Genomic DNA, 24369 nt, shown 5'->3' on the forward strand with positions numbered 1-24369 from the left:
GTCCTTTGATGTCCGGACCCTCTCACCTGGGGGTCAGAGGGGCCGGGATGATGGTGTCCAGACACCCAGCAGGGGGGTGGAGCCAGCGCCCAGGGAGGCCGGAGGGCGATCGATACCAGGCTTCGAGTCTGGTTGCGGAGGGTCAGGAGGTACCGGTAGACGTCCGGAGGTGCATCTTGGGCAGCCGTCTCCCAGCCTTCTTTGACCAAGCTGAGGGGGCCTCGGACAGGATGCCCATACAACAGTTCGAAAGGGCTGAACCCCAGGGACTTCTGGGGCACCTCTCGATAGGCGAACAGGAGGCAGGGCAGTAGGAGATCCCATTTGCGTCGTAGCGGCTCTTCTAGGCCCGTGATCATCCCCTTCAAGGTTCGGTTAAACCGCTCTACAAGTCCATTTCCTTGGGGGTGATACGGGGTGGTGAACTTATATGTGACCCCGCACTGTTGCCACAGGGACCGCATATATTTAGATATAAAGTTGGTGCCCCGATCACTCACGACCTCTTGGGGGAAGCCGACTCTGGAGAAAATCCCCATTAGTGCTCGACCCACCACGGGGGCCGTGATGGTGCTGAGGGGGATGGCTTCCGGATAGCGGGTGGCATGGTCCACCAGGACGAGGATGAAGCGGTGCCCCTGAGAGGTGCGGGGGTCCAGGGGCCCCACGATGTCGATCCCCACTCGTTCGAAGGGGGTGGTGACCACGGGAAAAGGCTGGAGCGGGGCTTTGATTCTCCCCCCCGCTCTTCCCGCTGGCTTGACAGGTCGGACATGTTTGGCAGTGGTTATTCAAGTCGTTGCGCATTTTCGGCCAGTAAAAATGGGTCACCAGGCGGCTGTAGGTCTTGTCCTGCCCTAGGTGCCCGGCGAGGGGCACGTCATGTGCGAGGTTCAAGAGAAAGTCTCGGAATCGGAGGGGGACGACCAGCATTCAGCTGGCTCCCAGTTCGGCAATCTTTTGTTCGCTATAGAGGAGGTTGTGGTCCCAATAGACCCAGTGGGACCCCGAGGGGTCTCCGGCGGCTTGAGTGGCGGCTTGTTGACGGATTCCCTCGAGGGAAGGACAGGTTTTCTGTTACTGTCGGAACTGTTCGCGGGTGGGGCCACCTTCTTGGCGCCATTGAGCTAGTTCTGGAAGGTGGCCGAGCTCGGTGAGGTCTTCAGCGTTGGACCCCTGGGGCCCATTTTCAGTGTTGGCGTCCTCGGAGACGGCGAGCGGCGGAGGTGCCGGCCACTCCGGTTCTTCAGGCGGGGTGTCTTCGTTCGGGGAGGAGGCCCGGGCGGTCATGGATCGAGTGGTCGCACAGACCCACTCGGGCAGACCGAGCATACCCAGATGCTCTCTCCGCTCGACGTGGGCCCAGGGGGAACTTTCCAGGTCGTTCCCGAGGAGGCAGTCCACGGGGGCATCGTCCCGGACAGTCACTTTCAGCATGCCCGACACCCCTCCCCACTCGAAGGGAATGCGAGTTATCTGGCACAAGCTCTCGGAGTTGTCCGCCGACCGTACTGGGCACAGGATGTTGGGCAGGATTTGTTCAGGGGTCACCAAATGGCAGCGGACCGCCGTCACGCTGGCTCCAGTGTCACGAGGGCTTCGGCCCTGTGTCCATTAATGGTGACCCACTGGCGGTACTTCTGGGTGTTGCCTGGGATCGGGGCTCGGGGGATCATGTCTCTTTCGCCCAGGCACACCAAGGACATAGCTGCGGGCTCCCACTCGGTCTGTTCTGGGACTTCGTCCTCTTCCTCGCCTCCTTTTTCACCCAGGGCGTCGGCCATGATCTGGCGGTTTGGAGGACCGGTGGTGCCAGGTCGCTGGTTCATCGGGCAGAGAGGGTCATTAGCATAGTGACCCAGCCGCTGGCATCTGTGGCAAGTAACGTTCGGACGGGGCCCTGGTCGTGCTGGAGGGGCCCCCCTTCGGCCTAGGGCGGGCGACGTGGAGGTAGGGGATGACCCCGTGGGGGCGTCTCGGCCTCGGCTCTGGCCTCCTCCGCCGCCTCGTGGTCGGTGGTTCCCCGGGGATCCCCGACCGTAGTCTCCCATTGGGCTCCGGGGGACTCGGGTGCTCACCCATCTATCAGCCTCGACAGCAAGTTTTCGTGGCTCTGTCAGTTTGCTGTTGAGGAGATGCTGCCGGAGTTCGATGAAGCAGTTGTTGGAAAGATGTTCCCATATAATGAGGTCGGCCAACTGCTGGAAGGTGGTGACCTGACTGCCTTTGATCCACCCCTCGAAGGCTCTGCTAAAAAAGTTCACGTATTCCACCCAGGTGGTACCGGGGATTTTTTTACAGTCTCGGAATCGCTGCCGGTACATTTCGGGGGTGAGTCCGTAGCGAGTGAGGAGGGAGGGCGGTTTTCATGTGTTCGTACGAGGTCATCTCGGCATCGGGAAGCTCTAGCAGAGCGTCCCTCCCTTCGTTGACGAACTTCTCCCACAAGCCGGCGCCCCAGTCCTTGAGGGGTACTCGATGTGCGGTCATGGCTACTTCATAGGCTTTGAACCACTGTTGGATGTCGTCGTTCTTATAGTACTCTTTGACGACATCCTTGGGTATGTGCACCTTCGTGTCCACCGGAGGGAGTGAAGTCTTGCCCCTGGAGGCGCTGGCCTCATTTGTCTTGGCCTTGATCTCTAGTTCCTTTAAGCCACGCTCATGCTCGTACGTGAGTTTCTTTTCTTCGAGTTCTCTTTGTCTTCGTTTCTCCTCCAGGTCTCCTTCTAATCGTAGTTGCTCGAGGGCTATTTTTTTCTCGGCCGGCTGTAGTTCTCCGTCTAGCCGGAGTCTGGCTAGTTCTAGTTCGTGCAGCCTGTTCCTCTCTCGTTCTCGGGCGTCTTCGTGGGAGAGGCCCGTGTCTAGGTTTGCGGGTCTTTGCCCCGCTGGAGACGCGTTGGTCTCCAGGCGTCCGTTCGGGCCCGGGTTATCTTCATTCTGGGGTGGCGAGTCTCCGGCTTCCACCCATGCTTGCAGGGCCAGTTTAAAGTCTTCCTTGGTGCTTAGGCCAGTGGTAGCGATGCCCAGATCTTTGCAGAATTGTTTTAACTCCTTATGACTGTACTCTTCCATTTTCTCTTTCCGGAATTCTGCAGTCGGTCTTGTTTCTTGAGTAGTCATGCTCGCGGTGTGTTTTCTTCGGTAGCGGTTGACTCACTCTCTGTACGAATTGCGTTGGCTCGGATCGCACCGCCTGCCACCAATGTTAGAAAGGCGGTCCCGGGGGAGGCAGAAGATGTCTGACTGACCACCCCTAGGTCCCCCCCTCCGTCGAGAAGTAGCCGAGCGTTAGCGAGAGGCCTCCTGGGTGAGGGTCCCCTCCTAGGTTCGTACAGCAGAGTAATCACACCACTACAAATGGACACCACACAGGAGGATAAGTTCTTTAGGCTTTTATCAAGAATAAAAGGTTGTTTGTCTTCAGCGATAGGTACAGGCAGATCGAGGGATCTGAAAAGTCTCGTAAATAGGGGACAGGGTAGCGGGATAGTCTTTGTCCTGAGGACGGAAGGGATACCCTGCGCACAGCTCTCAATCCTCGAGCCGGGGGGTTCCGAGAGGATGGGCCGCGGCAGCGCCGGCAGGCCCCAAAGATGGTTCAGCTACGACAGATCGCGGCAGCGCCAGCAGGCTCCGAAGATGATTCAGCTAAGGTGGACCGCGGCAGCGCCAGCAGGCTCCAAGGATGGTTCAGCTAAGGTGGACCGCGGCAGCGCCAGCAGGCTCCAAGGATGGTTCAGCTAAGATGGACCGCGGCAGCGCCAGCAGGTTCCAAAGATGGTTCAGCTAAGATGGACCGTGGCAGCGCCAGCAGGTTCCAAAGATGGTTCAGCTAAGATGGACCGCGGCAGCACCAGCAGGTTCCAAAGATGGTTCAGCTAAGATGGACCGCGGCAGCACCAGCAGGCTCCAAGGATGGTTGCAGGTTTCAGGGAAAAGGAGTTCTTCTCGGGGTCAGCCGCGACAGCGTCAGCAGGGCTCTCGACTCCAGGATACAACTGCCGTCCTACTCCGGGGCTGGCCCAGATATAGGACTGGAGTCCTTTGATGTCCGGAGCCTCTCGCCTGGGGGTCAGAGGGGCCGGGATGATGGTGTCCAGACACCCAGCAGGGGGTGGAGCCAGCGCCCAGGGAGGCCGGAGGGCGATCGATACCAGGCGTCCGGGGACGACTGGAGGGCCATCGAAACTTCCCTCCTCTAGGATCTGTTGAGTGGCCACTCTACCACCCGGGGGGATCTTGGTGCCTCGATGTCGGGGCTTCGCTGGGGCCTTGGCCGGGGCCGAGGCCACGTGCTCGGGACGTGGTGGTCCAAGATGGAGTCGGAAGAGGCCTCGTGCTCGTAACGTGATGGGCCCAGGATGGAGTCGGGCCGGTAGGGTTGGGGATGTGCTGGGTCCGCCATGTTCCAGGGGAGGAGAGCGATGGTGTGTCAGGGCGGTTGCTCTCGTTGGTAGTTCGTGTAAGGTCCAGGGGAGGAGAGCGATGGTGTGTCAGGGGGGTTGCTCTCGTTGGTAGTTCGTGTAAGGTCGGGCCAAGGGGCGCCCGGGGTATTTAACAACAAGGGGTGGTGATGGACAGAGTTTCTGAATTAAGCAGAATACTCTCACCCAGTCAAGAGATCAGGGCTAGATCCAACACCGTTTTTTAGCTCACTGCACCATCCCAGTTCAGAACCTGGCTATATGCAAATTAGTCTGTTCCTGTCCCAGTGCATGATGGGAACAGGGCAAACCAAACTACCAAGCAAATTCTTACACTGGGAAGGAAACAAGCTTCCGGGGACCGGTTTCTGGCATTTCAGCCGTCGTCGGCCCGGCTTGCTTGAATCCTGATGGTGCAATGAGCAAGGGACTCACATCTGAGTATACCCTTCCACGCTTAGGGTGGACAAAATATTTAACAACAAGGGGTGGAGATGGACAGAGTTTCTGAATTAAGCAGAATACTCTCACCCAGTCAAGAGATCAGGGCTAGATCCAACACCGTTTTTTAGCTCACTGCACCATCCCAGTTCAGAACCTGGCTATATGCAAATTAGTCTGTTCCTGTCCCAGTGCATGATGGGAACAGGGCAAACCAAACTACCAAGCAAATTCTTACACTGGGAAGGAAACAAGCTTCCGGGGACCGGTTTCTGGCATTTCAGCCGTCGTCGGCCCGGCTTGCTTGAATCCTGATGGTGCAATGAGCAAGGGACTCACATCTGAGTATACCCTTCCACGCTTAGGGTGGACAAAATATTTAACAACAAGGGGTGGAGATGGACAGAGTTTCTGAATTAAGCAGAATACTCTCACCCAGTCAAGAGATCAGGGCTAGATCCAACACCGTTTTTTAGCTCACTGCACCATCCCAGTTCAGAACCTGGGTATATGCAAATTAGTCTGTTCCTGTCCCAGTGCATGATGGAAACAGGGCAAACCAAACTACCAAGCCAATTCTTACACTGGGAAGGAAACAAGCTTCCGGGGACCGGTTTCTGGCATTTCAGCCGTCGTCGGCCCGGCTTGCTTGAATCCTGATGGTGCAATGAGCAAGGGACTCACATCTGAGTATACCCTTCCACGCTTAGGGTGGACAAAATATTTAACAACAAGGGGTGGTGATGGACAGAGTTTCTGAATTAAGCAGAATACTCTCACCCAGTCAAGAGATCAGGGCTAGATCCAACACCGTTTTTTAGCTCACTGCACCATCCCAGTTCAGACCCTGGCTATATGCAAATTAGTCTGTTCCTGTCCCAGTGCATGATGGGAACAGGGCAAACCAAACTACCAAGCCAATTCTTACACTGGGAAGAAAACAAGCTTCCGGGGACCGGTTTCTGGCATTTCAGCCGTCGTCGGCCCGGCTTGCTTGAATCCTGATGGTGCAATGAGCAAGGGACTCACATCTGAGTATACCCTTCCACGCTTAGGGTGGACAAAATATTTAACAACAAGGGGTGGTGATGGACAGAGTTTCTGAATTAAGCAGAATACTCTCACCCAGTCAAGAGATCAGGGCTAGATCCAACACCGTTTTTTAGCTCACTGCACCATCCCAGTTCAGAACCTGGCTATATGCAAATTAGTCTGTTCCTGTCCCAGTGCATGATGGGAACAGGGCAAACCAAACTACCAAGCCAATTCTTACACTGGGAAGGAAACAAGCTTCCAGGGACCGGTTTCTGGCATTTCAGCCGTCGTCGGCCCGGCTTGCTTGAATCCTGATGGTGCAATGAGCAAGGGACTCACATCTGAGTATACCCTTCCACGCTTAGGGTGGACAAAATATTTAACAACAAGGGGTGGTGATGGACAGAGTTTCTGAATTAAGCAGAATACTCTCACCCAGTCAAGAGATCAGGGCTAGATCCAACACCGTTTTTTAGCTCACTGCACCATCCCAGTTCAGAACCTGGCTATATGCAAATTAGTCTGTTCCTGTCCCAGTGCATGATGGGAACAGGGCAAACCAAACTACCAAGCAAATTCTTACACTGGGAAGGAAACAAGCTTCCGGGGACCGGTTTCTGGCATTTCAGCCGTCGTCGGCCCGGCTTGCTTGAATCCTGATGGTGCAATGAGCAAGGGACTCACATCTGAGTATACCCTTCCACGCTTAGCGTGGACAAAATATTTAACAACAAGGGGTGGTGATGGACAGAGTTTCTGAATTAAGCAGAATACTCTCACCCAGTCAAGAGATCAGGGCTAGATCCAACACCGTTTTTTAGCTCACTGCACCATCCCAGTTCAGAACCTGGCTATATGCAAATTAGTCTGTTCCTGTCCCAGTGCATGATGGGAACAGGGCAAACCAAACTACCAAGCCAATTCTTACACTGGGAAGGAAACAAGCTTCCGGGGACCGGTTTCTGGCATTTCAGCCGTCGTCGGCCCGGCTTGCTTGAATCCTGATGGTGCAATGAGCAAGGGACTCACATCTGAGTATACCCTTCCACGCTTAGGGGGTCTGATGGGGGGCCGTTGTCGTCCTGGGCCCGCCATGCGGGGAGGGTTAGGACCACGCCGGGGGGCCGGGTCCAACAGTCCCCATAAACAAGATTTAAAGCAACACTTTCAAATACAATCAATAAGAAAGGACTGACTCACAGAGGGAGTTCAATATCAGAAACTTAGGAAATCAAGCAGAGAGTCAAAGGAGGTGGAAGGGGACATGTAGAGAATAAGAGACAAGACGCATATAAAGGACAAGAAGGGAGAGGGAAATTTAGTGCATAAGATGGAACAGATGTGAGAAGCAAAAGAAAATGTATAATAAAGAGCACGGGCAAGTAGAGCATCAAGTTCATGTAGGCCGTGCCGGAATGACACATGTGGTGTTAGGATACACATACAGCGTGCTGTAGTCTTCACTTCACTGTCTTTTGGATGTTCATTTCTAAAAAGGAAGGAACACTTTATGATTAAGGGAATCAGCAAGACTGACAGTAAACTGAGAGAGCGGTGTTTGTTTTAGACTGATCAATGGGTGAGAAAGTGGTTTTCTCACTCTACATTGCCTGAACAACCTTATTAAAAATAAAAATATATTAAAATAAAGTTTAAAGAGTGAACGGATGGCAGTGCAACGGGCAAAGCATAGGATATGAGGGGAATGAGCGGACGAAGGCAGGGGCATTTAAACACCCAACTCTATGGAGTGGTAGGAAAATAAAAGAAACAAAAATAAAGTTGGGTATGGGGGGAGAGCAAAGGGGAGGGAAAAGCAAAATGTACAGAAGAATGGGAAAGTTGAATCATAAAGCAAACAAGGAAGAAAGGAAGAAAAGCATGCACTCCTGTCAGTGCAGGCAAAAACAAGAATTGGTAAAACCAATAAGTCCTGCATTGTAGACCTAATTCCCATCCTAATGGTTTTTTCCACAATGCGGTACAACATAGGCCCAAAAAAAAAAACGCATGATGACATGTCCGTTGTTGCGGTTTACATCATTCTGTAGGAGAATGCATACGTCGCCCCCAGACATGCACACACCAACAGAATTACAAAGGCCCAAGTTTTCTCTTTTTTCCTCTAAATGAATCAATGTAAGATGGTGGACGCAACTTATATCAGTAAATCATTTCTTTTTAATCAAATTTATTAGTTTCAGCTGCATAGCACCATATAACAATTAGACAAGCACAGTAATGTAGGATAGCTCTTGTCTCCCTCCCCACCCGTGTTGTGAGCGCTTTTTCTCTGGGAGGGTGCACTGTGTCCATGCAAGCAAAGGTATAGGCGATTCTCTTGACCAATGCAGTCATTATTAGTGCCCGACATTCCCTGCCTACCCACCCCAACCCCAAATCATTTCTTTTTTTAAATGTAAGTATGCGAAAGCAAAGTTTCTTGTAGCAGTGCAAGCATCCAGCAGTTGCCCTCCAAAAAACGGAAACATTAAATATAAAGCACCAGCAAAGTCAATAGGTTGCACCTTAGGGACCCATTGACTTTGCCAATGGCTTTTGGCAATGCTGTACAGCATTGGCCAAAAGAGGGGGGAAAAGGCATGATGATGCAGCAGAGTCATTTTCTAGGCAGGCACGTGTCACCACGCCTGCCTGCGCCTGCAAAATAACATGCAAATTAAAAAAACACAAAGAATGAAACTGGGCGAGCGGGAACATACTTTTAAAGGTGGAGAGACCAGTGGAGATTTTCTGTTTGCCTTCCCCCCAATCCTTCCCCATGGCCAAAAAAGACCAACAAAGAGGGAAAAAGGGGGGTGGGGGGCCTTTGCTTAAAACAAAATTAAAGCTGTTTTGGGGGAGTAGCATAAGAGGGGGAGAGCAATCTGAGGAGCAGGGAAAGATGCACACAAGAGAAAGAGCAACACAGAGCGAGGGTAGAAACACTAGAGAAAGAACCGGAAAACACATGTACTCATGGAATTCTTAACCAAAAAGAAAAAAAGTAGTTCCCTAAAAGTGGGGAGTGGTTGGAAGGATACTAGTCAGCCAATCAAAAGGATCTTAAGTAGACTAGGAACTGCTCCAGGGGAGGGACAAAAACAAGAAAAGGAAGACAAGTCAACTAATAAAAAATAAGCAAAAGTGCAACAAAAAAATCAAATCAACAGTAAGCAATTGGTGGGCTGTAAGTCTACATTAAATTCTTGTTAAGCCGGCAAAAGGCCTTTTGTACTCAGACAGTTGGTAGGCAAGACCTAAAGATGCCACCACAGGATGGCGGAGCAGGCAGGAGTAAGCAATACAGAGCATAAATAAAAATAAGGCTGGTGGGGGTTGAAAGGAAAAGCAGTAAACGAGGGTGAGAGCAACACTAACCTTTGATGTGGAGGGGGTTCAGCATGGAGAAGCACACAAGCCAGAGTAGTACACAAGGAAGATAGCAACATAGTGTGCTGGATGTGTGCATTTGGCAAGGGAGAAGTACAAGGAGGAGACCAATTGGGCAATGCTAGAACACTTGCACTCTTATGGAGTGATTTACAAAAAAAAGTCATCTAAAAGCGAGCAGTGGAAGGACACGAGTAAGCCCATCTAAAGGATGGTAAGAATCTATACTCAAGTGAAGAAGAGGAAGGAAAACCACGTAATGGGAAACAAGCAAATGAGAGTCACAACAAAGCCAACCACTGGAAGCCCAACAGAAGCTCTTAGTAAAGGTCACAAAGGTCTTTCGCAACCATACAGGGAAATGTATGGTCTGTGAGGCCTGTAAAGTAGCTCCCTGATTGTTGGAAACTGGGAAAGCAAATTTACTATTCCAAAGTCTAAGTAGCCTTGCCCAAAATAGCCCAGGGGTTTATGTAATCTTCTAAAACCAGTCTTACAATATTTTGGGGAAAGTTAAAAAGTTTTTTTTTTTTTTAAAAGGCTGAAAAGTTTTAATTTTGCATTGCCGGAAAGTGCTGTTCAAGGCTAAAAACAATATTTAACCAAGAAAGCCTATCATTAGAAAGGAATGGGCTGACTTACAGCCCACATTAAATATTGCTATTGTACACATTGAGTCTTTTGACAAGAGACAGCCAAAGCTTTTGAAAGGAGTCCCATAAACTGCTTCTGAAGCTATTATGGTGTCCATGCTCCTTTTACATAAAAGTCCTCAATAAATAGGTCAATAGGCAGTTGGATAATGGAGATGTCAACACTTGCCCTATCAGAAAGGAATTTCCTTTGCATAACAGAAAGAGTGGAATGGTACAACAGTATTGGAGACCGCGACCTGGACTCTCTGATTAACATAGCATTGACTTTTTCATATTAATTACACGCTTAAATATATTATAAAAAGATAATATCACTTTCACTCATTTTTTATTCAATGGTCTTAATTTATGTAATGTTGCTAGTGTTGCAGTGAATAACATCTTGGTTCATTGTAAATTTGGGTATATGTTGCTTTTGTCACTTATTTTCCTTATCAATAAAGTTTAGAGTAATACAAAAAGACAGGTGTTTTGTATAACTCCTTCATGTACTGATCAGAATGGATCAAGACAGGACACTATAGCCCTCTTCAGACACCACCTCCTTTTCATGCCCAAACCTTATGGCCTAGCTTAATCCTACTTATCTTTTTTCTGGCCCATAACATATGCTTTTGAGACCGCCAGATTTTAAAGTAGACATCTGAACCACCGCAGGCTTTGCATCTCACATTTATGTGCTCTGCACCTCTCGTTACAGGGCGCCAAAAAGGATGAGGCCAGATCATAAGAACATTTGTCATACAGTTTGGTTTATGAGGTTCTCTGCACAAAGTATGATATAGTGGTCTGAATGTGATAATGTCACAACAGCAGCATGCATCTCTTTACAGAACATAAAGGCTATTAAAAAATGGCAATCAAACTACCCGATAGGAGAACGGCGCAAAAAAGTCTCATGTCCTAAGAATCCCATTTAAGCACCAAAAATGTTTTGTTCCAACAGGTATGAGGGAAGCATCCATGGTCTGTATACAAGTCAAATCACCTGATCTTAAGTGCACTTTGTCAATTGTAAAGATGGGGAAAAGGGTAGGTGTGCGGCCATGGAGGTGATTTAATCAGTTGGCTTCAAAGAAATGTATAAGTCCCAACTGTTCAGATAAACAAGCCATCTGAAAATATAGTTATTAAGAGATTGCCATGTTTTTCTTTATTTTTTTTCATAGGCTCTGCAAAGATCACTGAAAAACATTGGTAACAAGCAAAGTTATTTATCACAGAAATGCTGCTTGAAAATTTTTATGACAATGTATCATACATAGATGATAACAGAAACAAACATTTGTAATGCAATAGGTATCACATTTACGAGAGTTTGAACTATTGGCCTTGTAAATGACAATGCCTTTTTATTTATGTGTTTTTAAAACAGATATATAAAAGGTATTGTCATTTACAAAGCCAATCTCTTAAACTCTTGCAAATGAAAGATCCATTGCATTGCAAATGCGTGCTAATAAAATTTTAAAAAGCGTCAGGAGGGAGACTGTCCTGTTTCAGGCAGGACAAAGCTATTTGAGAAAACAGTGCTAGAAGGCTGTAATTAAAAGCCTACCGAGTAACAACACACGTAATAGGGGGTGTCGCCATGGTATGGTTACAAAATGAGACAAGGCTGTACTAAGGAGGGAACACGAAACCTTTTGACTAATGCACAGCTACAGTGGACATTGACACAAGCTAATGAAAAATATGAGCGGAGCTTCAATTCTCTACCTGAATACAGCATGCCTCACAGAGCACTGCAAGCACGGACCAGGCTCAACCCAAAAAAGTTTGTTCAGTCTGAATTGCGCACACATTCCCTTTTCAGACCTTACATCGTAGCATTTAGACACTCCCAGGCGTAAGTTATATCTAAAATTTAAAAAATGAGTATGGGCTTAGAAAGATTTATCCCACGTGTGATACGAAAAGCACCCATCCGTTTCTGCGGAGCACATTTTCCTTTCATAGGTTTAGCCACCTGGTCTGCTCCTTTAAATGCTAAACATCAACACCTCCAGAAGAGGAGAAGCTAGGATGCTACAGTCTATATAAATAAAAAGAATTGTGACATTTCTGTTGCCACTGAGACAGAATTTTATGCTGCCTCGAATGAGAAGCCTATGTAGTTTGGCTCATTTGGACCATTGTCGTGCTGCAAAACTGGTAGTCACTTTCCGGTCGAAGCCTACTAGACAGCACTGCTGTCTTGTTTGCTAAAAACAACTCGGGACATCCAGAAACCTTCCTTCCCTGGGAATACATCACACAAATTGCTTTCTATTGGCTTTGTGGTTTGTAACTCACATTTGCATGCTTTTGATTTGTTGGCTTTATTTGTTTTAGGTAGTCCAGGTTGAATTTATCCCACCCTTGAAGCATTGCCTATTTAATGTATTCTTCCATGTGCTAGCTTTGTGTAAACAGGTCATTAAGTCTTGTTCAAAGGTTGTCACATTTGCTGTGCATTCAAAGACAGATGTCAAAAGTCAGGCTGTCTCTTTCGAGGGAGCTTGGTGTTTACTTTTCTTTCTCTGACTTCGAAGTGAGAGGATGTATGTGACAATCTTGCTGTGAAAGAAAGCCTTTTTTCCAACACAAAGCAAAATTTAAATGTCTGTGAATGAACGGTGCAGATATTTCATAACATCAAAATCAAGAAAGCCCAAATTAAGCACATTTGTTGTAATTATGAAGTGTGGCGGAAACATTTAATACAATCAAAAATCAATACACTAGCTGATGACATTACCAAACATTACTGTTAATGCACTGTATATTTTTATCAATAAAACTATGTCTGTGCAAAAAAATTGGCCATTTCAATTGAAAGATGTGTTGTCTATAATGGCAGTGCGCTACCACACCATGCATACTCTACTGTACAGCACTCAACGACACTACACTCTACTCTGCACCACTCCACTCTAGGCCACTCTCTCCTACTATACTGTGCACCTTATGCCAATGTACTCTTCACCACTGCACGCTTTGCCAATTCACTGCACCCTACCTTGCACCACTCCACTCTCCGCCAATCTAATTTAGTGTGCACCACTGAATGCCACTGAACTCTACTCTATAACACTCTACACCAGTGGTTCCCAAACTTTTGACTCCTGAGGACCCCCACTGAATTACTACTGCAAGCCAGGGACCCCCAAGCAATTTGTACGATATACATTTCAAAAAGTAGAACAGTAATACGCAAAAAATACACAAAACTGTACACACCAAGCAAATACTCAAATTACTAAAGCGTTAATTATTTTATATTGAAAAAATATACAAAAATCAAAACATTTCAATGGGACGGATGGTGCTGCATCTCGGCAACTAACTTTTCAATGTCTGGTTTTATTTCTGAAAGTTGAATCCTCAGGTCTGATTCTATGTTTTCCAAACAATTTCTATATTTATTTTTTAGATACATAAGATCTGAGAACGCTTTTTCACATAAATATGTGGTGGGGAAAGGAAGTAAAACCATAACTTCAATACAAAGATCTGGGCCTAAATCCATTGTTCCTTTGCTCCCCATGCCATTCCAGTTTGAACCCAGCCATATGCAAATCAGTCCTGACCGTGCGCCCAATGGGAACCGTCCAGCCCAAACTGCCAGGCCAGGTCCACCCAGGACTGGAAACAAGCATCCTAGGACCAGTTTCGGGGTTTTGCCCTTCATAAGCCAGGATGAAAGCTTGACAGCACATATAATTCACCCAAGGGCTTATGGAAAGTGGGTAAATGGACAGCAGCGTGAAAACCCTACTGCTGATCCTGGCTGCATCTATTTTTACCTGCCTGCCAAGTAACAGTAACTGACACTGTGAATATGTGCCTTTCCCCCGCAGCAGCCATAGACCCAAAAGAAAACATAATTCAGCCCTGATGCACCATTTTCTTGCTCATTTTCTTGCTGTAGGTGAGAAGCCATGCCAGCAATGATGCACCTTCATCTTCTTGAGCTCAGACACTGATTTTGTGTAGTGCAGCGTATTAAGTTATTTTAAGTGCATTGTGTACTCATAAATGCGCAAAATACAAGCAATACAGATTAGTGAACAGGGTGACAGTTTTCCAGTCGTAACATGAGGTACTTAGCTCATTCATGGCAGACAAAGCAGTTGGCATTAGTGGCAGGCTTTTTGTTTCTGTCTATTCAAGAGCAGCATTCATGTTTTTATTTCATGAGCTATGAATGACAATTATTCAGGAAAGGTAAATCTACCTCAGTGACTGAATCACCCATAGCGAGCAAATGAAAATACACGCGCTGCCCCTTGAAGTCATGGGTTCCATTTATTCAGTGATGGGGCGGAGCAGGAAGTAGATTAACAAGACCCTCTTAAGTGTGTTTCTTAAGACGCACTTCTAGAAAAAGCAACTTGTATTTTCATAGCATTGTTCACTTTCATTTTGATGAGCCTGATAAAAAAAATGAAACACTTACTTAATGCGTGCATTCACTTTAAACTTAAGCATATGTCATCAAGGCAGGGTTGTGTATCCTACAGGGGAAAGTACTTTAGTTTATGAAGGAATGCCAATCACGCTGTAACTGCTTTAGGTAAATATGGTTTTCAGAATGAGGCATACATGCATAGATTGTATAATGTGCCATGAATAACCGTGTTAAAATTCAATAATTTGGACTATACTTCTCGAGTGCAGCTACACTTTCCATGAAACCAACCCTGACGGCAGAAATGAACCTCAATGCCACTAGCATTTAATAAGCTGATCGCTCATCACATGTTTAGAATCAGACATATAAAAAGGCTGCTGCTAATTCCCTTTAAAACACTCATTGTGTTTATCTTTGATTTCCAGAGTGAAGTGCCCTCCTGCTGGCCCGAGGTGCCTAATGCTGCTTAGCTTTAAAACGAGGCACAGCTGTACTCTGCATTCAGGGCGGAAAGTGAAGAGGGGATATTGCGCCGCAAAATGCTCTGGGTCTTGCTGCGTCTGCACTATATTTCACAGCTCTTGTGGCGCATGTGCATTTTATTTTTATGACCGTTATGATGGAAGGCACTCGAGTCCTGCGGACCCCCTGGGAATGTGTCACGGACCCCTGGGGGTCCGCGGACCACAGTTTGGGAAACGCTGCTCTACACCATTCTATGCCACTGCATCCTATGCCACTGTACTTAATGCCAGTAGACTCTTGTCTACTCTGCACCACCCTTATTTACGCAACTACATTCTATGGCGATGCCACACCACAGCACTCTCCTCTATGCCACAAGCTTTTAGCAATGCTGGTGTACAACATGGCTAAAACAGTGGTAAAGACAAAAGCTCTTCCATGGGTAAGACTTATTGGCTTTGCCAATGCTTGTCCTTAGTCAAGTTTAGCATTTAAAATCAGCACTGGAGGGAAACAAAGTTGTGACTTACGCAAGACTTTCTGGTCATAGTACCAATACGAGTGGTAAAGCTGACGAGTATGCGGAGGTTAAATCTGAAATTTTCGATCAGATGAATAAGCAAGTTGAAAGCTAGGATTGCCTAGGTAAGCACACCAGGTGCTGGATCGGAATGAAAACCTTCAACATTGACTATGTGAGTTGCTGTCTTCCATACATGCCAAAAGACCCGCTTTATGGGGTAGACTTCCGCCTGAAATCGTCCTCATGTTACAAGTCAATGGGGAATATCCCCCTCCCCACCCCCACCCATTATGGTTTTAAAGCTACCATCTTTCTGCTGTTGAAATACTGGCAATGAAGCAGAACGATTGATTTAAATGGAGAAACTCCAGTCGCATGAAATACGGACATAACCTTCTTCCAAGCCATCGTCTGCACCAAGCAGTTTCATCCCCGTCATCGCATCGCTAACGTCGGAATGTGATGACGTATAATACTATAAGCATGTATGGTCTCCTTTCCTTCGTTCACCGTCAATTGATGTGGATGTGTTTTACTTTATCAGTCTTAGCGACACAATGAAAGAAACTCAATTTGTTGCTTTGAGAGTCCTCGCTGATGAAAAAAGAGGTCAATCAGATAGTGTGTTGCCACAGTCATCTATGATCGCATGCATTTTGTCAATGTCAAACGTAAGGGACACTGAAACATAAACAGCCTGTATCACGTTGACTTCTAGCATGGCAGCTGCCCATCAAGCTCTATCTAAGTCAAATAGCCCCCACCAATCCCTTTCATTTCGTGGCCCGCTTTTTGCACAACCTACCCATCTCTTCAGCCACCTCCACGCTGCATCCTACCCGCGGCGGTGGGCCCCAAGACTACCCTTGGTCGTCCTCCTGGACACCGGTCTTCTACTCCTAACTATCCTACCCCCTTCAGTCGAGGTCGAGGTCTCCCTCGATGTCTCACCTGCATGGAGTCGGCACTGAGAATTTCGCCACCCAAGGCCCTCCCCAGCTGCAGGGCCAATTTGGACTTGCCAGTCCCTGTGGCCCCGAGAACAACAACAAGACAGCGAGCAGCCATGTCTTCACACAAGCAAACTTTAAAACTTCCGGTTGCTATAATACGTCTGAGCGTGGTAGAGGAAGAGACGCTTCCGCGCAGTGCGTTCGTGGCGGCCATCTTAGAATGGAGATAGCCCTTCAGGATTACACCAGACGAGAGGAAAATACTTATTTTTTATACGATGATATACAAAACAGTACGACGACAAGGCTGGCAAAATCCTGTATTTAACTAAAAGGCGAAGGAGGAGGAATATTAACCCGTTTTTTTTTTTTTACCAAACTGCCCAGTGTTTCCCAAGTGTACGCTGGGTGTAATTGTGCGTGGCAATTCAACATTTACTGTAGACATTAGTCTAAAATAACCCTCACTCCATATATTTATGCATTTGTTTTTTACAGCGTGAACGTTAATTACCCAGAGGTGTCAGAGCGTTTTACAATAGTGCGAAGTAAATTACATAAGAAATGAGAATAGCATGGATCAGGTAAAACTGCTTATAGGTACTCGTGATGAAAGTTACAGATAAATTCAAGATTACATAATACAAAAGGGTGGCGAAAGTAGGATTATAGAGGTACAGAATACATATTTTCAAAATTGAGCTCTTGTGAGTGTCATGTGGCAATCAGGGCGGCAGGGTCATGCCCTGGGATGAGGCGAGTTACAGCCCAGCCAAATACATCAGGCGCTAGACCAGGGGTCTCCAACCTTTTCTGTAGTGAGAGCTACTTCTGTTTAGTGAAAATCCTGATGAGCTACTGAAGGCCAAGCTGCTAGTAGTGCATTGTTCCAAGAGACCCCCAACGCCTAGCTTCATTGACTTGTTATGTGTACAACACCCATCCCAGGTTTCACATGTTACTGTTGCAATCAATGCTGTGCAATGTGGAGTGTCCTAGGCTGGTAAAATGCCTCAATTAGTTGAGGTCGTGCCTGGAGAGCTGCAGGAACAGGTTTGAATTCCAGCAGGGCCTACTTTGCTTGTAATCCATACAAAACCCATAACATGAGTTCTGTCCCGTAACCATTACATCTGTCATTCAGGCAGCTGATGCAGTCTGTTTGTTGAGTTGACCAAATGCATTTGCTACTGTTCAAATTGGCACATGCAATATAAATAGCAGGAGTCACACTGACATTTTGTCACATTGAAGTAAAACCATCAAACGCTCCTGGTGCTCTGGTTTTGAAAAAACTGTAAGGTATGATGTGGGTGAGGCTGGGGTGTTTAAGTCAGCTCTCAATGAGAGGATATATGAAGCTTTGGCAGTCAGAGGTTAGCAGCAGATCCCTTGGGAGGGCCAGAGAGAAAGCTTAGCGCTGACCTGCCTTGAAGGAGCTCTAGGCAAACAGCAGATAGGTGCAGGTTGTAAATGCCACCACCTGAGCAGTACACACAATACCATAGTGTTGTAACTGCCACCGCAGTGGTGCACACTATAACACGGTGCCAGAATTGCATAGCTCTTTAAAAAGCAGTCCAAAGCCCAGGCTGGTGCACACTGTAACAGAGTTGCCACTTCTCCACCTGGACTTCGGGAAACATCCTACTGTAGTCAATTTTCCCCAGCCCCCTAAAAATATCCTTGTGATTTGAACTGACAAACAGCTAGTGTACCTGATTTGCTTTTTAGAAACGTCTTGGGGTCATTAAAGAGACAAACTCCTTAAATTAAATAACACAAAAAATATATCTATTTCCGCCATTGGGCTTACCAGCAGATATCCAGCACTTCTCAACCTAAAGACGGAATGGCATATGCTTTGATTTACGAAGTCCCATTGTATACAAGATTTGCCCTGAGCATTTGCATTACATTTACATCTTCACTGTAGAGCTATTAAATAATGCTTTATAAAACTGGAGCCAGGAACTTCATTTTACGTTTCTTTGGGCTGTAAAGAAATTTAAAAAGAAGTTGTGAGAGGCATTCTTTTTTCAAACAAATCCCTGTGAAACATTGTTTTCATGTAAAAAATGTCTCCCCTTTTTTCTTTCAAATAAATAAAGTACTTCTTCATTTTACATGTATCACCCATTTTACTCAATAAAGCAGTGTTAAAATAAAGTACCTCTTTCACTTTGACGACAAACCAGCTTCAGGACCCTTATGCTGCCGGTCTCAGGCCTAACACTGTTTGTTGTGCTTTGCACCACTTTCTCCGCAGTATGCAGCTACAACAAACTCAATCGGATTCCTTAGCCTTACAAGGCCAGTGGCAAAGCTGCTGCTCCGGCCACAGATTGAGCATATTAGAGTATAGTGTGAGGCATCGACCGATCAGTTCCCAGGGGCCAGTCTAATACTGCTCTAGCCGGGCTTTTGGCATTTAAGTCACCCCGCTGCACGGTCCAGCTATGTTTAATTCACCCAATTGTGAGCAGCCTATTTGGGTGAGGGCGAGCAAGGACTGCAAGAGGCCTAAATTAAACAAAAGAATGACACCAGGTCACATTTACTTCTACTGCTGGGCATCAAACTGCACCAAAATGGATGATTGACCCGTGAGCTACTCCCAGGTTGTCGGCGAGCTACCAGTAGCTCGCGATCGACCGGTTGGAGACTCCTGCATTAGACTAATGCATTTCAGTGTGGTAATCCGCATTACCGTACTGAAATGCATTGTCACACATATCTGTGTTGTGTCGACTCAGCTTTCACTGATTGCGCCAATGCAGAGGCAGCGCGCCGCCTGTGCCGTGTACTGCGTGAGCTACTGGGAGCTAAGGCAGTGCTGACAGTCTCATACAGAAGTAACCGAACTGCAATTCCAGACGTACCATGAATTCATATCAGATTCCACATAGAGTGGATGACTGGCAGCCTACAGTCATGATTCGAGGTAGTGTCCAATGACCAGACAGGTTGTTGCTACAATTGTGCCGCCGGAGACGTCACCTCATGCTGCCAGGAAGCGGGAAGTATTGAAGAAGACGCGGCTCCGCGCTCTCTGGTTTGCAAGCGGCACCGCAATTATAGAATGCAAGAAAGAAAGCTGTTGGGAAGAGATTCTCTCGCATTAACCAGCAAAACGTCATAAGCTCTGACAGTATCGAGGCGTGGCTTGGACGCCGGAGAAGATGGCTGCCTGAACCCTCTTCTCCTCCTGTGGCTCCGAAATCTCCCTTGAAAGCTGTGCGTTCCAACAATTACTCACGCACTCAGATGGTGAAGTGAGGCATCGGTATTAGTCACGAAGCTAGTGGTGCTGTTTGGTCCCCTGGAGAGCCTGGCCGACCTTCGTTACGAGAGCATCTGTTCCTGCTCCCGGCCGCGTGGCTATAACGGCGGCCCCTTCTCGGCTCTCTGATCGGCCTGATGCAAGCGGCTGCCCCACAATTCAATACGGGATCTACCCGTCGTTGCTGCACACCGTCCCAGCCAGCGACTGCAGTTTATGCACCATGAAGTATGTGCATGAAGTTTAAACGCTGCGTTATGTGCCATCTTCCAAAATCAAAGTGGCTGGTCCGGTTCGCTTTTTTCATAAGTTTACGCCCTACCCAGCCTATCAATGCTACGTGGGCCACAATTTGTTTAGAAATTATTTATTTTTCTTTTTCTGACATAGGTTTCATTGATTTCTCATATGGCATGAAAGGCCCAATTATAAACCATTGGATAGGCGGAAATAAACAAATACTACGGACTTCCTGCCTATCTCAAAAAACCTGTGAAAAGGTATTTTTTAGGATTGGACAGCTGGGGCAGGGACAATGGTACTATTTATTCCCAGCTGCACCCTTCTTCCTTATCACAGGCTGGGAGGAATGTGGCTCTTGGTGTTTCCAATTGTTGAGAATTTATTGTGATTCATTTTGTGATTTAAATTAATTTGTCACTTGTATATATTGTGCACACTGACGTCTGTGTGTTGATTCAACTGCTTGACAATTGAGCCTTTCATGCCATATGAGAAATCAATGAAACCTATGTCAGAAAAATAAAAATAAATAATTTCTAAACAAATTGTGGCCCACATAGCATTGATAGGCTGGGTAGGGCGTAAACTTATGAAAAAAGCGAACCGGACCAGCCACTTTGTTCTGTTTAGCGCTTGTCGAGGTCCAGGCTGGTCAGGGATAGGACCCAAAACCTTCTTTTGTTGACTGATCTTCCAAAATCAAGGTACGGTGCGTAATGACCGAAAATGGCGGCCATCCGTCTCCTTACCTGCCCGACCCCACGCTTATCAACCCGGGTGGCCTGGTATTTGCAGGAATGGTCACGTTAGACGGATCTCTGCCCTACCAATACCAGGATTGAGAAGACTCTGCACTTACCTTCTGCATTGGGGATGTCTGCATGTTTGCCTGCTCGCCTGCCACGCGCGTAATTAATTAATTAACAACGAGTGGAAACCATACCACCATCTCACCTGGGAATGTACTGACAAGGTGCTGCACTATTACTGTGACCCATACGGTGCATGGCAATTGTTTTTTTACTGATATTGTCGACGAGGCTAGCTTTATCTGTTCTTGCCTGACCCTAAAATGGCCGACACTTGTGACGTCCCTATTGGAAGTAATGGGACGAGCTTGAAAATGCATGAAAAATGCGTGGAATTGCATGGAAGTGCTTGAAAATACCTGGCTCTATCTACCTTTGGTGCTGATTCTGTATACCACGTTCTTTGGTCACTCGGGCATTTGGATGAGCTGCCTTATCTCATGTTGCAATGTGAAGGTAAAAACCCAGGCTATCTGTCTAACAAAACACTAGCTATGTATTCAATTGCACCATTCCCAAAAATAGAGAACTTAAACCATAACACAAACAATTATAATGATATCAAAAATAGTGTGTTTTAATAAAAACAGGGATACATTTTTACAATGTAAATATACAATTATGATGAATTGTTGATAAGAAGTGATATATTTTTTATATTAAAAAAAACATAAATTAAAAAACATTAGAAGGACAGTGATACATGTCCTATCTATTGTTGCTGTGGCTGTTGTATGTGAGTCAACGCATTTCGACACGTCGTGGTGTCTTCCTCAGGACATTTATGGTTTCAGCCAATTTTATGGCAAGACCGGAGGCTCCTATTATGCTTTCTTATCTTGCTTTATTACACACAGCAGCCAAGATAAGTAAAAAACTACAGTTCCCAGAGGGCCAGGGGACAAACTGGGCCATGGGACTGAAAAAACGTGAGAATACATTAGCCAATCACAATGAACCTATGAGATAAAGACCCTAACTGACTGCGCAGCTTCCTCTTTTCTTGCTGCTCGCAGTCAGATAAGTGCCTTTATCTTTGCTCTCAGTACTTTTTATGCTTTGTATGCATTTTCTGTGACCGCTTGTATTACATTTTAATTGTGCCTGTTTAGCGCGACCTCGCGCTAGTTCTTTCGCGCTGTTCGCGCGTTTCTCCTCGGAGCTCCGGCGCTTCTAGCTTGCTCCCCCCTCCCCCCCCCCCCGTTTTCAGACGCCGTTGGTAGCGTCTCAGCGCGCGCGTCTTCGCGCGCCTTCTGACCTCTTTCTGGGTTCTTCTTTCCCTCCGGTCACCGTTCTGTGTGTGCCTGCTGCTCCGCTTTGTGCTCCGGCCTCCGTGCCTTTGGAGCTCCGTGTACAGACGTCGCTTCACGCTCTGCCCAGCCCACAGCTTGTACACGCCCCCGCTCTGTCCATTAACCCTCTCCTACCTCCTGGGTGTTATTTTTGGCTCTATTGACAGCTGCATCATGGAACGTGATAGTTCCTCAGAGGAAATCCCTTCCCAGGAATCACATTCTTTTAAAAGGGATTTAAATAAATTTATTAATAATTCAGTGGAATCAGCTGTAGAAGTCTCTATGAAGAGAATGTCCAAAAACATGGAAAATTCGATGTTAAGCATCATGTCCAAAATGTTGGCCCAGTCTGCGGGGGAAAGCAGAAAGAAAAAAGTGGAATTCTCTGCTCAATCTCGTGTCCCCAAAAAAGCGTCTTTGATCAGCGAGTCTTCCTCGCATTTGACTGAGGACCCTGTTCCTCCCAGGCCTCCTTCTAAGGAGGGGTTTGTTGGCTCCGAGGGTAAACGCAAACAAAAAGAGAAACATGCAGAGTCTCCTAAGAGAAAATTGGTAATTTCCACTATATTGGACACTGATGACGATGATGATGATGCTAATTTCGATGACGCTGACCAATATTTTGACCTGTTTGATACTACTGACCCTTCCCCCCCCCCTGTTAAATCCCCCAAATTGGATTCTTTTTCTTTTGAGCCTGTTTTTGACTCTGAGGGTTTACCCATGTTTGATCCCTCCACTATTCGTCATCCTAATTCCACCGAATGGTTCCCTTCTCACCATGTGGGAGAATATATCTCTGCCAGGCTGCGCCTCCCTTTGGAGGCACCGGTAAGAGCCAGACTTAAATCCGAATGTCCCAAACCTTCTCTTCCAGACAAAATTACGATGGTCCCTTCCATCGACCAACCTCTCCTCACTTTCTTCTCCAAGTTCGGCAAGGACCCCCGCAGAGGGGTGGATAAAGCTTGGACCACTTGCCAGGACAAACTATTGGATGTTGTGGGCCCTCTCGCCCGTATCTTTGATCTAGCGGAAGCTGCCCGCTTAGAAGGTTCTGACCTTTCTGCAGATGATGTTTCCATGTGGGCCCAACGCGCCTTCTGCCTTCTAGGAAATGCCAATTCCGCTATCACCCACGAGCGCCGTAAAGGTCTCTTAATCAAATTGGATCCCAAACTTTCTAATCTGGCTCCCATGGATCCTGGCCCCAAGGCACATGGTCTCCTCTTTGGAGATTCTCTGGTTCGTGACCTTAGTAGATTTGTTTCTACGTTTGCTTCTTTGGACAAAGCCCAGCAAACAGTAAAGAAGGTCTTCGCCCCTCGGGTTTTTGGACGGGCCGGCAGAGGCAGGGGTCGCTCTTCCGGCCGTCCCTACAACCAAGGCTCCAGAGGTTCGTCCAACAACAACCAGGACTACAAGCCTCAGTTCTATCCCCAACGTGGCCGCGGATTCAGAGGCAGAGGCCAACGGAATTATCGTCAAAACTCCAACCAACAAGGTAAACCTTTCTTCTTCCCCTCCTGTGGGGGGTCGCTTAAAACTGTTTCTTCAAAAATGGTGCACCCTCAGTTCAGATCCGTGGGTCTTAAGCACGGTACAAGGCTACCTGATAGAGTTCCTTTCTCCTCCCGTCCAAACTTCTCTTCCCCCCCCTCTCGTTTTTTCAACTCTGATGGCATCTCAAATCTCAAACGAAATCGAGACTCTTCTCCTCAAAAGAGCAATTCAAGTTTTTCCCGTCGACTCCTCAGGCTTTCTAAGCTCCATTTTTCTTGTTCAGAAGAAAAACAAGAAGCTCCGCACGGTCATCAATCTGAAATGGTTCAATCAGTTTGTGGTTTACCGCCATTTCAAAATGGAGACCATTTTACATTTGAGGGACACTCTTCGTCCCAACGATTGGATGGTCCGTCTGGACCTTCAAGACGCATACCTCACGGTCCCCATCCATCACTCTCACTGGAAATTTCTTCAATTCCAGTGGTCAGGTATCAACTATTGTTTCACCTCTCTTCCCTTTGGCCTATCTTCCGCGCCATGGTGTTTCACAAAGCTTTTGAAACCAGTGGTCGCTTATCTTCGATCTCTTGGCATAAGGCTAATTATTTACCTGGACGATATCCTTCTCATGAATTCGGACAAACAATCTCTCCTTTCCGACCTTCTTTTGACTCAGTCCCTTCTCCTGGATCTGGGTTTTCTCATCAACAAAGACAAATCGTCTTTAACTCCTTCTCAGTACATGGAGTTCTTGGGATTCCTAGTGGACTCTGCTGCAGCGTCCCTTCGTCTCCCCCTTTCCAAGGTTTCCAAGATCAAAGCGGAGATCCTATCTGTTCTTCAGTCCTCTCTTTTGTCCCTCCGATCTCTAGCACGGATTGTCGGCCTTCTCTCTTCTTCCATTCAGGCCATCTTTCCGGGACCTCTCCATTATCGTGCTCTTC

The 24369-nt window shown here is 47.1% G+C and overlaps 1 protein-coding gene across 3 annotated transcripts in view; it reads right to left on the minus strand.

Moving 5' to 3' along the window:
* TRIT1 (tRNA isopentenyltransferase 1) overlaps positions 1 to 16440 on the minus strand; it is a 130191-nt gene extending 113751 nt beyond the window's left edge. For 2 of the 3 annotated variants that reach the window (XM_078680785.1, XM_078680787.1), the window contains exon 1: positions 16288 to 16440. In XM_078680785.1, the coding sequence (XP_078536911.1) occupies positions 16288 to 16404 (117 nt within the window). In that variant the 5' untranslated portion in view covers positions 16405 to 16440. The remainder of the gene's footprint in view (positions 1 to 16287) is intronic. The other variant, XM_078680786.1, reaches the window with a different exon arrangement.
* Between the last annotated feature and the right edge of the window lie 7929 nt (positions 16441 to 24369).

Source organism: Lissotriton helveticus, chromosome 3_1, assembly GCF_964261635.1.
Source record: "Lissotriton helveticus chromosome 3_1, aLisHel1.1, whole genome shotgun sequence".
Classification (NCBI taxonomy): Eukaryota; Metazoa; Chordata; class Amphibia; order Caudata; family Salamandridae; genus Lissotriton; species Lissotriton helveticus.